General features: G+C 34.5%; 1 protein-coding gene across 2 annotated transcripts in view; it reads right to left on the minus strand.

Annotated features, from left to right (window-relative positions):
• LOC108695542 (contactin-associated protein-like 4) overlaps positions 1-16,674 on the minus strand; it is a 181,362-nt gene that overhangs the window by 63,167 nt on the left and 101,521 nt on the right. For both annotated transcript variants that reach the window (XM_041564659.1, XM_041564662.1), the window contains 2 exons: positions 14,727-14,898; positions 6,830-6,936 (listed from right to left, as the gene is read on the minus strand). In XM_041564659.1, the coding sequence (XP_041420593.1) occupies positions 6,830-6,936; positions 14,727-14,898 (279 nt within the window). The remainder of the gene's footprint in view (positions 1-6,829; positions 6,937-14,726; positions 14,899-16,674) is intronic.

Below are 16,674 nucleotides of genomic sequence, written 5' to 3' on the forward strand. Positions count from 1 at the left end.
TTATCAAATTACTTTGTCTGGTCAATATCTTCTGTAAAATGAAGGAATATTTTGTACACATGGATCAGTAGGTCCAATCTAAAGGAATTTCATTTAAAAAAACACACAAAAAAAACCAAATGCAGACCCCTCTGTTTTTTGCACAATTGCATTTGTAATTGGGTCAGTGATGTTTTGATAGCTGTAATTAGTGATGGGCGAATTTATTCGCCAGGCGCGAATTTGCGGCGAATTTGCGCGATTCACGCCGAGTGAATAAATTCGTGTAACGCCCGCCGGCGTCAAAAACGGGCGCCGGCACCAAAAACGGTTTCGCAAATTTTTCGCCGTTTCGCAAATTTTGCGAATTTCAGCTACATTTTTGGTTTTTATCATCATTGTGGGTTGGAGGACATTTCTATTTATGATTTTGAGGTTGCCCCCTTGGTTCTGGGGGCTGTATCCTGCTCCCTTTGGCATGTTGTTGGAGCCATTTATAATCCCCCTTTTAAAGATATTCTGCTTATTAAGAGTATATAATTAAAATTGGCTGCTAGAGAACATAGGATGTTTTTATGTTGTTTCATTACTGCAGAATACATAAAGGCATATTCATGCAGCAGATTGAATTTTTGGAAGGCTTATTCAGCACACCTAGAGAAATATAGATAAACTTAGAAAAGACAAGAGGGCAAGAATATATATAAATTAATATATGTCATAGAGAGGGCACATGGTTGTCTATAGATAAACATTTGTTGTAGTTAAAACCTATGTTTGTAAATTAGTCATTTTACATTTATTTGTAAGGCAAGAATACAGGAGCCACATTACAGTTATAAATATATATAGTATAATAACATAAAGATAAATGAATAGTGTAGGTTCCAGTATCAATATAGGTTCCACTACTAAGCACAGACTCTGCCTTTTTCCACTAACACACTGAGCACCAACCCAGACACCGTGATTAATACACATGGGGAAATGCTGAGTTTATGAACAGGTACTGTTTTATCTGCATACTGTAAATGAACATAAATGCATAGACCAACACTAACTTCAGCCATGGACTTGAAAAATGTATCCAGATAAATAACTTTGGAATTTTTTTTTGTATTTGCCCTTTAAACATAGAATAATGGGTTGGTGGGCACTGCAGGAACGCAGCTGCTCTTTTTACATTCTGAAATCCTACATTAGCAAAGCCAGCAGCAAGACAACAGCTGAATAAAGAAAGTGTTTTATTAATGATGAACTGGCATTGGAAAAATAAGATGAACATCTACAGGCCTAATTTAGGAACAGACGGTATCTGCAAATATATCACTCTAGTAAAATATACAATGCAAAATAACTGGACTTATTTGCATATTATGAACGGAATAATCAAGTGTAATGAAATATTGATATTGATTCAGACAGATGCTTGGATGACCTAGCAAGTTCATGGTGGCCAGAGGAAATAACAGCAATGTAGCTGTCCAAAAACACCAATAAATTAAACATAGCAGAAACAGGCTATTTATCAAGTCTTAAATGATAAATCCAAACAACACAAAACAAAATTAAAATAGATGGTAAATAAACCATGAATTTAGTACTTTTAAATGTTGAAAAACTCAATTTACTGGTGGCAAACTGAATATTTTACAATAGTCAGAAAGGGATTTTAGGCTTCTTTCAATTTTACAGTTCATATATATATATATATATATATATATATATATAGTTCAGTTGAATGAACTGCTTTGAGTAGTCTCTCCTGGTTTTTTTTTTATTCGGGAGCTATATTCAGCAGCAACTATCGTTGATTTGGTAAATCCTCCAAAAAAGATTGCTTGTTAATTTTAGCATAATTCAGGTCTACGGAGGATTTTGTTGAATTGATATATAAATACATAAATACATTTCAGCATTACTATGAATTGGTAGTGAGGCAGAAAATTATTTACTAGCAGCTGTACATTAGGGTTAGTGTTTATGGTTAAGGATTTGGCTGTAAGAGGATCAATAGCACATTTGGAGTCTCCGATAAAATGGCACAGTTGGCTAAACCTATGTAAATGAGGATTTTTTTAGACATAGCTCTGCATTGGTATATAGCAGCAAAATTGGTTATAAAGGGTAATTTTTAAAAACATTAGTTGAGTCATGTAAAATAATCATGGATTAATAAAGATTTACGTGGAATCAGATACCATTTTCCTAACAGATATTGTATTGATGTTGACAATTATTGTCCAACAGTGTGAGATTTGTTAAAAATGCTAATGATTTTGTTTTAAATCAATCCTTATTTTATGATTGGGAATAAGTGTATTTTACTTTCTGGGTTTCCGTTTTACTTTTCTTGATTATTATTAGATACCCTTTTTATAATACAGAAAGCTCACAAATTACAGCGCAGAGGTCAGAGGTCAGATACAGTAATGTCTCTTTGGAAGAAGCTGTTTGCATTAGACATATGAATTATAAATTAAAATCAGCAAAAGTCTAGTAAGCCATACCAACTAACAATTTATTAGCTTTCAAAAATGCATATTGGTAACTAGACCTGGATTTAGGTCCTGTTGTATCATTATACCTATGCCTTTTTTCAGATACTGTAATGAATATTTTCCAAATTCATATAGTCTGCAGGTTGCTTATTGTTGCTTCTCCTACTCTTGTATAATTGCTGCAATATGGAACAGCCCTATAAAAATATTGTAAGAATTCTTTGTATTTCCATAGCGGAGGTGGCAGAAAATCCTTTTGTCAACCAATGAAGAACCTTAGTAAATAGAATATTCTAAATAAACAAAGGCATCTTTGAAAAGATATTAGGGTTCACTTACTAACATAAATCAAGTACAGGTATGGAGACCTGTTAGCCTTTCTACTAGAAAGTCATGTAAAAATTAAATAACCCCTATAGGCTGGTTTAACTTCCAATAAGGATTCAATATATCTTAGTTGGGATCAAGTACAAGGTACTTTTTAATTATAACAGATAAAAGGAAATACTATTTTAAAATTTGGATTATTTGGATAAAATGGAGTCTATGGCAGATGGTCTCACATAAGCAATTAGAACAATCACACACCCTTGGAGAGATCAGCCCGGTGCACAATATAAGAGGATCCAGCTTCCTAACAATTGATCTGGGAAGAAGATATCGGCACACAAGGCATTACCGTTGCAGGGAGCACCCTGCTCGTTTATTGTGCGACGTTTCGGGGACACACCCCTTTGTCAGGCATGCTTGCACAATAAACGAGCAGGGTGCTCCCTGCAACAGTAATGCCTTGTGCCGATATCTTCTTCCCAGTTCTATGGCAGATGGCCTTTCCCTAATTTAGAACTATCTAGATAATGGTGTTACAGATAAAGATCCCCTGCCTGTATAGAGATTGGACAATTCAGTATGTTTTTACTGAGGAATGATGCCACTTTTCCCAGAATTCCTTAATAATTGCAGCATGGCAAATTAGAGCAACATTTTATGACAGATAATGGTGCAAAATTTGTACTGCTCACTGAATTGTGTAAAATTGGGTTAAACTTTGTAAATTCCCTGTTTCTTATATGACAATTTATCTCTTTAAATGCTAGCAATGTAAAATCTTCACAACTGATGGCATTGTGTCTGCTGCTTCAAGTGACGCACTGCACAGAATAGCCCCTTCTCACAAGCCTCAACACTGAATGTTTTGTGAATAATAATTGTATTATATACAAGTTGTGCTGTGCAGTTATTCATATACACTAACTGTTATCAAGTCCCAAAGACAGGTTTGAGCATCTGTGGCATAAGACCTGATCCTTTCAGACAGATGATTAGCTATTTTTTGAATCCTTCTAATAAAACATGACTGGTTGACAGACACGAAGGAAACAGATAAAGGCAAATGACTGCCACAGAGTGCACTTTTCCATGCAAGTTTAAAATATGTGCACTCTATAACTAACCATTCATGCAAAAAAAAACTAAAGATTTTAAAGTCACATAAAAACCTAAAGGGTAATGCAATAACAGGCACAGCATTTGATGTAGAAGTAGTAAGCTAATAAGGAAAGAAAGAAATTTGTATTCAATCAGATGTCCAGTAAAATCTATTGCTACTGGCTGCTGCAAACTGACCCATATTCACATAACCTTTAGATAATTCACACGTATAACAAAACATAAGCAATATTTCCTGTTGTAGAAGAAATACCTTTAAGCAATAATGTAGATTATTTTATATGTTACCTTAGGGAGAGTTGCTTGTGTCATGTTTTATTATATACAATATGGGGCAGATTTATCAAGGGTCGAATTTTGAAGTAAAAAATACTTCATATTCGACCATCAAATTAAAATACTTCAACTTCGAATATCGATGTCGAAGGATTTTTTACCAAAGTAAAATCGATCGATCGTACGATTAAATCGTTCGAGCGATCGATCGAAGGATTTTCCTTCGACCTCTAAAGACTTTAATTTTTTAGGTTTAATTTGGCGAAGTATTGAAGTCAAAGTTTTTTTAACGAGACAGTACTTCGATTATCGAATGGTCGAATATTCGAACGATTTCTACTTCAAATCGAAGTCGAAGTAAATTCGAAGTCATAGTATCCTATTCGATGGTCGAAGTATCCAAAAAATTACTTCGAAATTTTTTTTTTTTTACTTAGAAAATTCCCTCTAATTCACTTCGACCCTTGATAAATCTGCCCCTAGGTGTAGATAAGCAACGAATATAAGGAACACATTTGCTGCCCTAACACAGCATTCAACCGAAGTTCCACGCTAAACACTCACACCCGGCTGCGGCAGCGCAGGAGGAGGAGAAGGTATCGGCACTGGTTTGGCCAGACCGAAATGGACATGCTGCCCTCTTCTACCTTCCTGCACCTCTTGTGATTTATAGTAGGCAACTTAGATTATAAAATAGAAACAGATATCAGATCAGAGATTTTACATTCAAAAGTGAATTCTCGTGCCTCTTCCACAAATGTAGCTACAAGGTTACAACTTGCTGCAGAACTAGGAAATTTACACCTATAGAGTAACCAATTAAATCGTACCCGAACAACCCCATGGTGTCCAGACAGTCCCGCATACCCTTCGGGCTTGATTATCATAGTAGATTAGGTGCAGATCACAATCTGCAAAAATGGAAGAGATACAAATCCTACGCTTGCTAATTCAATTCTATTTTTATATAACAGCCTTGCTCCCAGACTCATATGCAGTGTATGCACAGGAGGAGGAGGTATCGGCAGACCTGGATATCAGTCCTGTGCAGCCCGAGGCCGATTTGTGCCACAGGGTCCTAGTGCCCAGCATCTATGCAATGCAGGGCCCTACCGGCTGCTAAATTTTCACACAATTCCATGTACCCCTGCAGGAGCACGCACGCACTTAGAATGCGGCTGGGCAGCATGCCGCCCCTACAGACTTGTCGCCCTAGGCCAGGGCCTTTGTAGCCATGCCACAAATCCGGGCCTGGGTATCGGCACCAGTTCGGCCGACTATATGCAGATTTATTAAAGGTCAAGGTGAATTTTTGAATGAAAAAAAAATAAATTTCGAGCTATTTTTTGTGTACTTCAACTAGGAAATAGTCCAAATTCGATGTGAATTTGAAAAAAAAATGTAAAAATTAGAATATCGAAATTTATCATGTAGCATCTCTTCAAAAATTCAACCTCGACCATTCGCCATTTAAAACTTGCCAAATTGCTGTTTTGGCCTATGGGGGACCTCCTAGAACCTATTTAGAGAATTTGTGGACTCTCTGGAAATCAAAGTTTTTTTTGGGAAAACCATTGAATATGATATTAATTCGATTAGTACGATTCGAATTCGGCTGAATACGGACCTATTCGATCAAAAACGGATCTATTCGGCCAAAAAAACCTTCATTTTGGTTGGTCTTTTTGAATTTGAATGTCAAAGTTTTTCAAAGTCGAAATTTGACCCTTGTTAAATATGCCCTTATGTGTATGAGATTAATATACACATTTAGGGGCATATTTGTCAAGGGTCAAATTTCGAATTTGAAAAATTTCAAAATTCAAAAAGACCAACTGAAATTAAGTTAAAGGTTTTTCTTGACCGAATAGGTCAGTTTTTGATCGAATAGGTCCATATTCAGCCGAATTTGAATCGTACAAATCGAAGTAATAGCGCATTCGATCAAATTTCAATAGAAGTTTTCCCAAACTTTCAAATCAAATTTGGACTATTTCCTAGTCGAAGTACACAAAAAATAGATAGATTTTTTTTAATTCAAAAATTCACCTCAACCTTTGATAAATCTGCCTCTTAGACTTACATTTATTTTTGGGCAACATTATACATAGGTAAGCAACTGAAAAAAGGTACTGCCTAGGCCAACATGGGGTATATCACAAGAGTAAAGGTGGAGTACATTTCTTTGCATGAGGGTACTGGAAAAGTCTACCTTTGTATAGTAATGTACTGTACTAGATAGATGTCTAGTATAAAGTCTTATATTTTCTTGTTTCATGTATAAGAGATGCCTAATTTTGGATGTTTACTAAAAGTGTATTCTTATGTGAGGGTTTCTCAACAATAATAACTACAGTACTTCAGAACATTGCTAAAAATGGCAATATAAAAAACAATGATTAGACTGGATAACACACATGCAAGCACTGTCACAGTCAAGGTATCATGACGAAATAGTATAGAACAATTCAGGTATCATTATGTAATAGTATGTACACTTTAGTATTTAAATATGCAATGATATCTACATTTCAATATATTTAACAATTGGAGATACACTAATAAAAGAGAAGCAGCAGGAAAAATGTCAGATACGGACATTATAAATGAGAATATATACTTACAATAATGGCAAGTAGCTCCTTTGTATCCTGTATCTGAACAATTACAGTAAAAATCATTCCAAGTTTGTGAACATTGACCTCTGTGTTCACAGTAGTTTGGCATGCATCTGAAAAATTAAATCCATTCAATAATTTGTTATAAACATAGAACATTTTAACACCACAATGCAGCATTTTTAGGCATACAGGTGCACTGCTTTCTTTATTTAGATTGCTATAACAATGCTCTAATATTAGTTCCACTCTCTTCTCTATTTGCACTATTATTATAGCAAAAGCTTCTGCTGAAAGGGCATCATAGGGGTCTACTGCTTATTTCACAAGCAAATTCTACACAAATAGAGCTTAAATTCTGGGGTTAATAGAGCTTTAACTATTGCAGACCTACTTAGAGATATATGCATTGCATGATAGTTGATCATGCTTCTCCTTGTTAACTCACATGTAAGACATACATTTTTAATAGCAAATAACTAAAAACATAAAATAAACTATAAACATTCCCAATATATACTAGTAAGACAGGTAAGGGTTTGAGATCAGACACTCCATCAAATCCTGACAAAACTTGTAGGTTCTAGGGAGAGGGAATATATTTATTTTCTTTATTTTAGGGTCTATACTCTAGATACCCTATCCAGAACTGGAAGGCACAATATAAATGGGGCAATGGTGTAAGGGTAAAATGGGGATTACTGAATTCCTCCCTCTTCCCTTATGTAGGAAATGTAGCACAGATTATACCATATTATATATTACATTGCATAACCTAATTATTATAAAGAGAGAGAAAATTGTCACAGGCCATGGACAGTGGTTCCCTAGGTAGACTTTTTATATTATATTTTATTCCTCACCACAATCATGAGTTTATAGGTAATTTGATAAGCTAGAGGGTTTGCTTTGCTAAAGAAACTTGGTTTCAGAAATTATTTAAAGATAGAAATTGATAAATAGTGTCGTGTGGATGGAAATTAAGGTGTATCTTTAAAGCATGAATGTGTAATGACTCTGTTTTGGAGACTACTTGGAGATTAATTCAGAGATATCAGGGTTATTAAAATGTGAAATTAGCACTCACGAGAAAAATTCACTCACTTTCCATGCATTTCCTAAGGGATTTTTAGAATCATATTTATCACTGGAGTGAAAGTAAGAGTCCACCATTTTGTAATACAATTCTAAAACTCTTATAGGAATGACTAGAAAATGAGTGAATTTTTCAAGGGGCTCATTTATTAGACCTCAAATGTGGTCAAGGTGTTCTCAAAAACCCTCAATTTTTTAGCGATCTATTATACCCCAAACCATGTCAATCGTATGATAAGAATTGCCAATCAATTTTGTTCCAACATTTTGTCCGTATTTTCTGAGAAAATATTAAGAATAAATTATTTAAATTCATGGAAGGGAGTTTTAGTTGACTTTTTTCATGAAAAGATTAGCTTAATTCGAGTTTTAGAAAATGACCCCTAAATCTCACATTTTGATGAATCTGTCCTATATTGTGCTAGAGTACCACACTGCTTTGAACATCAAGGTCAGTAGATTTTATAGTCTTATCTAGTGATGGGTGAATTTATTTGCCAGGCATGAATTTGCTGGGAATTTCCGTGTTTCAAATAAATTTGCGAAATTGCCGAAACAAATTGACTTTAATGGGCGTCAAAATTGTCGCCAGCGTCGGAATTGTCGCGGGGGTTGGAATATTTTAAGAAATATTTCGACAGCGGTGCAGAAATTCAAATTTCGCGGTAAATTGGCAAATTTTACAGTGAAGTGAAACTGGAGAAATTCGCCCATCACTAGTCTTATCCTGAATGATGGCAAAAGCCAGTGTAGGGATTGGCAAAGTGAGTGGTTGGTGAGATGAAAATTAAAGATCAAAATTAAAATGTGTGTTATGTTAGAGTTTTTTTCTACTTTGAAAAAAAACTCATTTTGAATAAACTCATATAATGTTTATCTGAAAATAAAAACTAGTTTGAATAAATTGTGAAAAAAATAAAATACCTTGAATTTGCACTGTATTTAACATTTTTAATGGGTTTAAAATTTTGAAACATTTGCATTGAAAAAATGCTTTAAATTTGCCATAGATGGCTCCCCTTGAGTTCTACATTAACTCAGCAGCTTTTAAATGCTGAATTTTTACATTCCTGGTTTACTATTTTTTTGTGCTTAATACATTCTATAGATACAAGTCTTTTAAAGACTGTATCATTTTAATTCATGAGTTTTTGCTGAAAGAAATTTGATGTGCAGGAAAAATTCTAATTCAAAAGTTGATAAATCATCCCCTTACAGTCTGACAAGTGAAGTAATTATTAACTTGAGTTGTGGCAGTATCTGAACAAACTCTGGATAGTTGCAGTAGGAAACATTTGACATACAGTAATGGGAGAGCAAACTAGAAATTTGGTGGCAACTTGTGCAATGAATGGTCGTATTTTAGAAATATTCCATGCCTATAAGGAGATAAGGATAGGGCAGAAATAATGATGGCAACTGCTGATGAGATATAAAGTTGTTATCAGTTTCTGTTGATGCTATGGTTGGAAAACGCATTTTAGGGGTCAAGCAAGTCATATCTAAATTTAGCAAGTCTTGGTATGTGTGTGTCTGGGTATGTGCACTAAGTGGGTAGAAGAAGCTCACTGTGAACCTTAGATTAAATTATAATACTTAATAGTTCTCTTATCTGTAACTTAAAGTAAATAAATCAGCACTAAATGAAGAAATAGGTTAAACGTAATAATCCTGAAAGCCAAATGTTTATTTTTGCATCACGTTTATATGAAAGGAGACCTTTGTGTACTATTTGACTACTTTCTAACATATATTGATTTCTTATTGCACATTAAACAATTTTAATAAAGGAAGATGTTACAGATATAAAAAATAAAAACATTATCCAACATTTTAAATATAGTCTTGCATTGTATTAAAAAATAGCTACTATTATCAACACATAGTTTTCTTGATGGAAAAAATACAGGGCAATTGAACATTGTGTGCTCTGTTAGGTTCTGTAAAAATATAAATTATAAAACAGATTTTATTGAACCTTTTCAAAACAATTAGAAAGAGCTTTCAAGGACAAACTCTTATCCTAGGGCTAAGGTAAGTGAAACACATTTCTATAAGTTAAGAAGTTGTTTTAAGTATCTAATAAAAGTCATGAGCGATTTATGGCAAACACAGTATGAAGAGCAAAAGCAATTCTTGGCACTTTTAAGGTCATAATAAGATTATTGATATCTTAAACTAGAATAAAATCTCCTAAAAGGAGCTACATTTAGGATTAGTTAGATAATGCTTATGATTTTTTTTTGCTAACTACCATCTTCTTAAAGTTTTCTTATACATAAACGTGTGTCCATTGTACCTGTGCAGAGATCACTTGTCCCTATAACTTATTCTTATATATCCATGCCATGCAGTACAGGCATTTAGAAACTGTTATGGTTAAAAAGATCAGGAGCCATGAAATATTTGCTCTCTTAGGTGTTCTATTAGACAAAACTATTGACCCAGACCCCTGACTTAGCCCTGCTTTCCTTTAACTATGACTCCCTCACAAAGAAAGAATTTAAGTTGTGCTCACAAATCTGTCTAGCAACAAGATGCAATATAGCTCACAAATGGAAAGAAGGCATCCCTACAACATGGGAAGTTAAAAAGAAGGATATGGTGGGTGTCTTCAATGGAAAAACGTACAGCATTGATACATCACAACATGGACAGCTATAATTCAACCTGGGTGTGAATCCCAAATCCCTTCAAATATGTCGGATAGAGTAACGCAAAACATTTAATAGAGATAATAATGGTATAAATTATATAGTTTCAGCATGATAATTATGTTGATTATGTAAACTTTAATATTGCACTTAGTAAATATGCATATTTATCTGGCGTGAGTCCTATCCCCCCTCATTCTTCTATCCCTATATTCTTTCCTTTTTCTTCTTTCTTTTTTTTTCTTTCACTACTTGAATTTTTTCTTTTCTTTCTTTCCTTTTCTTTCTCTTACGTTCTTTTTCTTCTGTTCTTAATATTACAATCTGTAAATGAGTCTGGACGTGGAGCACATTTGGCCACATCTGCGCAGAAGGCTCTGGGACCCGATGTGCCTCGAAGTATAGGGGTGCGCCGGTCTCCCAGAACGCGTAACAACTGTGTTCCCAAGTTTTGCTGCCAGTATTTCCATCATTATAGCCTTGTATAACCCACTGTCTTTTGCTAAATTACAAGGTAACCAATAGATACCAAGAAATATTATTGCATTAACACAGTCATTAGGGGTCACTCAGAAGGCACTGGGTGTCCCTCTTTTAGATTCTCCCAGTTCATAATCTTAAACATTATCTGTACCTATTTTAAAGAAATATTCATCAATATAACTGTGCATGCAGTTAGATTATTTATAGTACAGCATGGGCAGACAAAGGGAAAGCTATCAGCCCAATATGCTTTTGAGAGCTTAGAGGAAAATAATAATTTGATAATTTATATTTATTCAGTCTAACAAATATCTGGTTCAGCAATCTGAATTTATTCGTGAATAGTGTAAAGCAAAGTTCAAAGCAGGTTAAAAGTTCAAGCAGACGTTTACAAGCTCTGATTATGAATCAAAGCTTGAGTTATATTCCTTACTGTACCACCAGGTCTGCTATTCAAGCTGTGATTCATGATCACAGCTTGTCAACAACCGAGAAATTACTACACTGGGGTAATGATAGATCATTTTCTTCACCAACTCCATCTTACTGTTAATGTTTTGGTAACAGAGGAACCCAGAATCATTTATCCATGAACAGAGTGCACACTACATACAGCATGAACTAATAAAGTTTATGTTTAAACGCAAGTTGGGGAAAAATAGGTAGAAAAAGGTAAGTAGCAAACTAGATAGATAAATAGACCAACAGTTCTGTATTGTCTAAAGTACATTTAAAATAAAACCAGAAGGGGTGTGTGTGAGAGATGATGAAGAAACAGAGAGAAGTCCTGATATCCCTCTGCAATTCATAGGCTTCAGAGAAAACACAATCACAAATAGTAGCACCTACAATATATAAAGGACAAGCTGTGATTTTGTTTTCTGGAAGCTGGTTGCATAGCTGATTTCAAGGTTTGAATGTTTTTAAAATAAAATTATGCAGGTTAGCTGTGTATTTTAGCAACTGCTGTTAAATACAGAGACTCAGAAAAAACAATAACAATAAAAACTTTATGATATTCTATAATATTCTGTAATGTTCATGGAGTGTGTGATGTACTGATGCTAAGTTATTGTTGGCAAAGGTTAGCTTATGTATGTCCACCTTCTTTTTATGTAGTAGATTCTTTCCTATTGACAATGAAAAAGTTGTGGAAGGTAATACTTGAAGGATGCTTTTCTTGTCCCTCCATCTACAGCTAAACAGGAATTACCATAATCAACAAACTAAGAATAGAAAACTGGATATTGGACAACAAACTGGTCAGGGAGTTGTGGAGCATAGGTAAGCTTCCTAGTACTAATAGAAACTCCATATGTACTTAGCAGCTTTTTTTAACAAATCAGCATGAAATAAGACTTATTTTGGTGAACTGATTGAACCTGAAACTGAATAAATTACAAAGATGTAAATTCAGATGGGGAAGGTAGGTTATTGATGAAGAGGAACAAGCCATTTTATGTCAAGAGAGAATGGGTCGTATTTGGGTATTAGTAAAGTTCTATGAATAATGAGTTAAATAAATGTTATAGAATTCCATGATCAGCGAATTGTATTTGTATCTGAACAAAATTTGCTGTCTCATCTCAACCTCAAAAATAATGGAGCATGTTTGTTTTCAAGACAAGGAAGTACAAATGAATGTGAATTAAGAAATCATTAGTATTACAATAAACAAAACAATATCTTTATTAATTTCATATTTTGGGTTTAAAACTCTTAGGGGGTTATTTGCAGATATCCATAAAGTCGACTACCGTCCATGAATTTAACTCATTTGCTAAGAAATCAGCTTGAAAAGTCAGTGTAGGAAATGTCTCAATAAAATTGTGCGTCAATTCGAATCATGCACATTTTTCAAGTTTGTCAATCAAATTGCTCAACTTCTGAGTGTGGTGGGAAAAATGCATTAGTGGTGGTGAGAAGTAGCAAAGCATTTTAGGAAGCTCCTCATAGTGCTTATTCCGAGAGCACTTCTGCCCCAGGTCTAGCTGCACTGTGCATCTTGCACCATTCATATAGTTGCTTTATTGCTTTTCTTTCTACCTTGTACCAGACTGTTCAAAAGAGTTGATTGGTTGGGTAACAGACCTAAAACAATGTAGCACTAAAGGGATTATTTACTAAAACTCGATTTTATTTGGTTGGGCTTTTTGGGGCAAAAAGTTGCAAAAAAAAAAAAAATTCTGAGATTTATATAAATATTAGTGATGGGCGAATTTGGGGCATTTCGCTTCAGCGAAAAATTTGCAAATTTCCAGAGAAATTCACGAAACGGCAAAAAAATTTGCGAAACGGCAGTTTCACAAACCCCCGGGAATTAGCAGCAAATTTGCGACCTGGCGAATAAATTCACCCATCACTAATAAATATATTATGTGGAAAAAAGCCTGAATAAGAAAATCTGCCATTATGACCTGTAGAGGTCCTGTATACGACAATGGGAGCAGCACCTATCTCAATTTTATCAAGTTTTTCCAGGATCAGGTTAATTTGAGTTATTTTATTAATAAATAAGGGTCAAATCAAGCATGGAAGTTTAGCCGTGTTTTTTTAAAAATAAAATATGAGATAAATTTGGATTTTAGTAAATAACCCCCTAAATGTGACACCAAATTCAACTTATGTTTTCACTTTGAGCACCATGTTTATATCTTTTGGCGTTTTAACTATAGCATATACCATTATTACCTAAACCTGATTTCCTTCCCATGATTCTTTTTGCTTATTCATTCCTCTTCTCTAAATGGTCAAGTTATGTTCACACTGGAAGTTTATTTAGAAAATTAAAGTAGCATTTCTTCCCGTTACATCAAGGGGGTTATTTGTTAAAGGTCGAGTTAACTCTAATGAACTCGAATTTACTCACAACTAAAATGGGAGCTTATTTATGGAATAAAAAACATCTAAAATCCGATCTAATGTTAACGACCCGAAAACTCAAATCGAATTCAAACGCAATTCGAATTGAGCTTGCCTCCCAAAAAAACCCCACAAATGTCAGGAATAAGGAAGGCTATTAACATATTGGTGGTTTTAAACTCGAAAACCATTTCGAACCTTAGTAAATCTGCCCCAAATGATTCCTTGCACTAATATACAAACAATTGGAAAATATGATGGCATGTTCCTAAAATTCTCACAATTCCTGCATATTTTTTACATCCCTACAATTCAGCACATTAGCATTGTCCAAGCCACAATATGCTAACAACTGCAAAAAAATGTGTTCTTAAATGCAATAAGTTGTAGAGTAAATATGGAAAAGGGGAAATCAAAGGACCGCACACCGGATCATTTAAAAGTTCATATCTTTATCCGTCAGCATTAAAAAAACACACATGGCATTATAGGGCTGACATGTTTTGGTCACTTCCGCCCTTCATCATAAGAATATTCTGGCCACATTCCAGCCACATCTTGGGATAAAAAATCAGCCCCTGGGTATTGACGATTGGGCCACACACTTTGGCCAAATTGCACCGACCCAGAAGGTTGCTGAGACCTATGCAGCCTTGGACCCTATACAAGAGCAAGTTTTAGAGGCATTTGTAGCCATGGGTCAACCTGATTTTCTGCCCAATTAATATTTGTTACTCTATATATTATGGCATCGCAATTATAGATGAATTAAAATATATTCAAATAAAACATTATGATTGTTATTTTACCTGTCTATGATGCCACAGATGTCAAATTGCAGATCGGTGAAATTTCCAATCTGCCCTTGCTGTAATGAAATAATATCTATTAAATTGGAACCAACGGAAATTAACTTCATGCATCCCAGAAAACTCCTTACAGGGCTAAAACACCCATGATCAGTACTGTTGTCAGGACAACCTGAAAAGGGAAACAAAGACAAAGCAAAACCATAACTGTCAGATGATATATACCCTGGACAGAATTACCAGTTGACAATTTGTAAAAGCTTTTTAGGATATTAAACAAGATAAAGAAACATGACTTCATCCCTAATGTTTAAAGCTGGTGCTGGTACCATTTTAGACTTTGTTTTTTGGTAATAGTGATTATAAGGGTATTGTACAGATGTATTGTTAGATGGCACTAATGTATCACTATCAGTTATTGATAAATACTGTATGTGCAGTGCCTCAATACCAGCAACCCTCACAGCATTTAGGTGCATAGGGGGAAATGAAATACAATTTGCAAAGAGCAAAACTTTGCATATAGCAATGTACTATTTTTCCTTAGGTTTTAATTTCATTGCATATCTTAATTGCGCATTGCAAACCTTTAACAACAGCATTGGAGTTTCATTAAATATTTTGTCACAAAAAAATAGTTTGCAGTTGCTAAATTTTATTACATACACTCCAAACGTTCACAAACTTTAGTTGTATTAGGGGCAAAGTGTTCACAAAGACAACATTTTTCACTTTGCAAACATTTATTCGCATTGTGAACGGATTGCAAATGATTTTTGCATTATCGACCGATATTACACTCCCCCCATAATGTACTTGTAGTGCTATTAGCTTGTATCACACATATGAATACATTAGATAGAGATCCAGATTTATATGTGGTTATTTTCTAGGTGCATGCCTTGGACTGCATATTCGTTGTGTCCTGTTGCCTGCCGCTATTACTAGTGTTTGCAATTATTTGGAACACTTGTCCAAACACATTGATCACATTTGCTTCACAGAGATCAGCAAAAATATTGTGAGTGTGCGGTCTACAAATTTATGTATCAAGATAAGTGCTTTCTAGTGTGTCTGTGTAATCTCTAATGGTAAAGAATGAGATACATAGCAAAATTCAAATAGGAGCTGTACTACACATATACTGTATAATGCAATGTGCTTAACTCAAATATTATAAGGTACGGGCTGCGGCAACTTGTTTAGTTACACTCTTTGCTTTCACAAATGCATGGGGAATTAGGGCACTTTTGAAAGTATAAATATGATCGTTGGGGATAGCCCATATACAGGGTTTAAAACACTTTAACTCGCCTTTAAATGTTTACAGTTCATTTAAGTTCAACTGCGGTGAACCTTTTAATAACAAGCATATATTTATAAAAATGTTTCCACTGTTTCATGGCTGATATGCCTTGTCTGCACAAATGGCAATACCAATCATTTGGAGAAAGGCACTACCTCATAAAATACAGATGAGAGAAACCATGAAAATATTCTCAGATCCAAAATTAATTGTTTCCACACATGTCAATTTCAGTCTAGGACCTCAGATATCAGACTTTTCTTTTGAATGCCTCTTGTGTTGTTTCCAAGTTATATAAAAAAAACTACATTGCTCAAGGATCCTAATCTTACTCTACAGCATGTATCAATCTTTGTCTTATTATAGAGGGTTTGCCTTCTGTCTACATCTACCAGATTGATGGTAATGCTTCACAGTAAATTTTAATCTCTGAGTCATTTTTCAAACTCAGCAATAACAGAAGGCAAAATAAATCCATGCTTTGTCTGGTGCTCCTGAACTAAGCATAGTCTCTCCGTGACCTTCTGGAATGATACATTTTATAATACATTTTACTTGTTCATTTGTTCATTTTGTAAAGGGTGCTGCTAAAGTTTTAATCTTTATTTGAATTAATAAAAATAATGTTATTTATGTTAAATA

Source organism: Xenopus laevis, chromosome 1L (assembly GCF_017654675.1).
Source record: "Xenopus laevis strain J_2021 chromosome 1L, Xenopus_laevis_v10.1, whole genome shotgun sequence".
NCBI lineage: Eukaryota > Metazoa > Chordata > Amphibia > Anura > Pipidae > Xenopus > Xenopus laevis.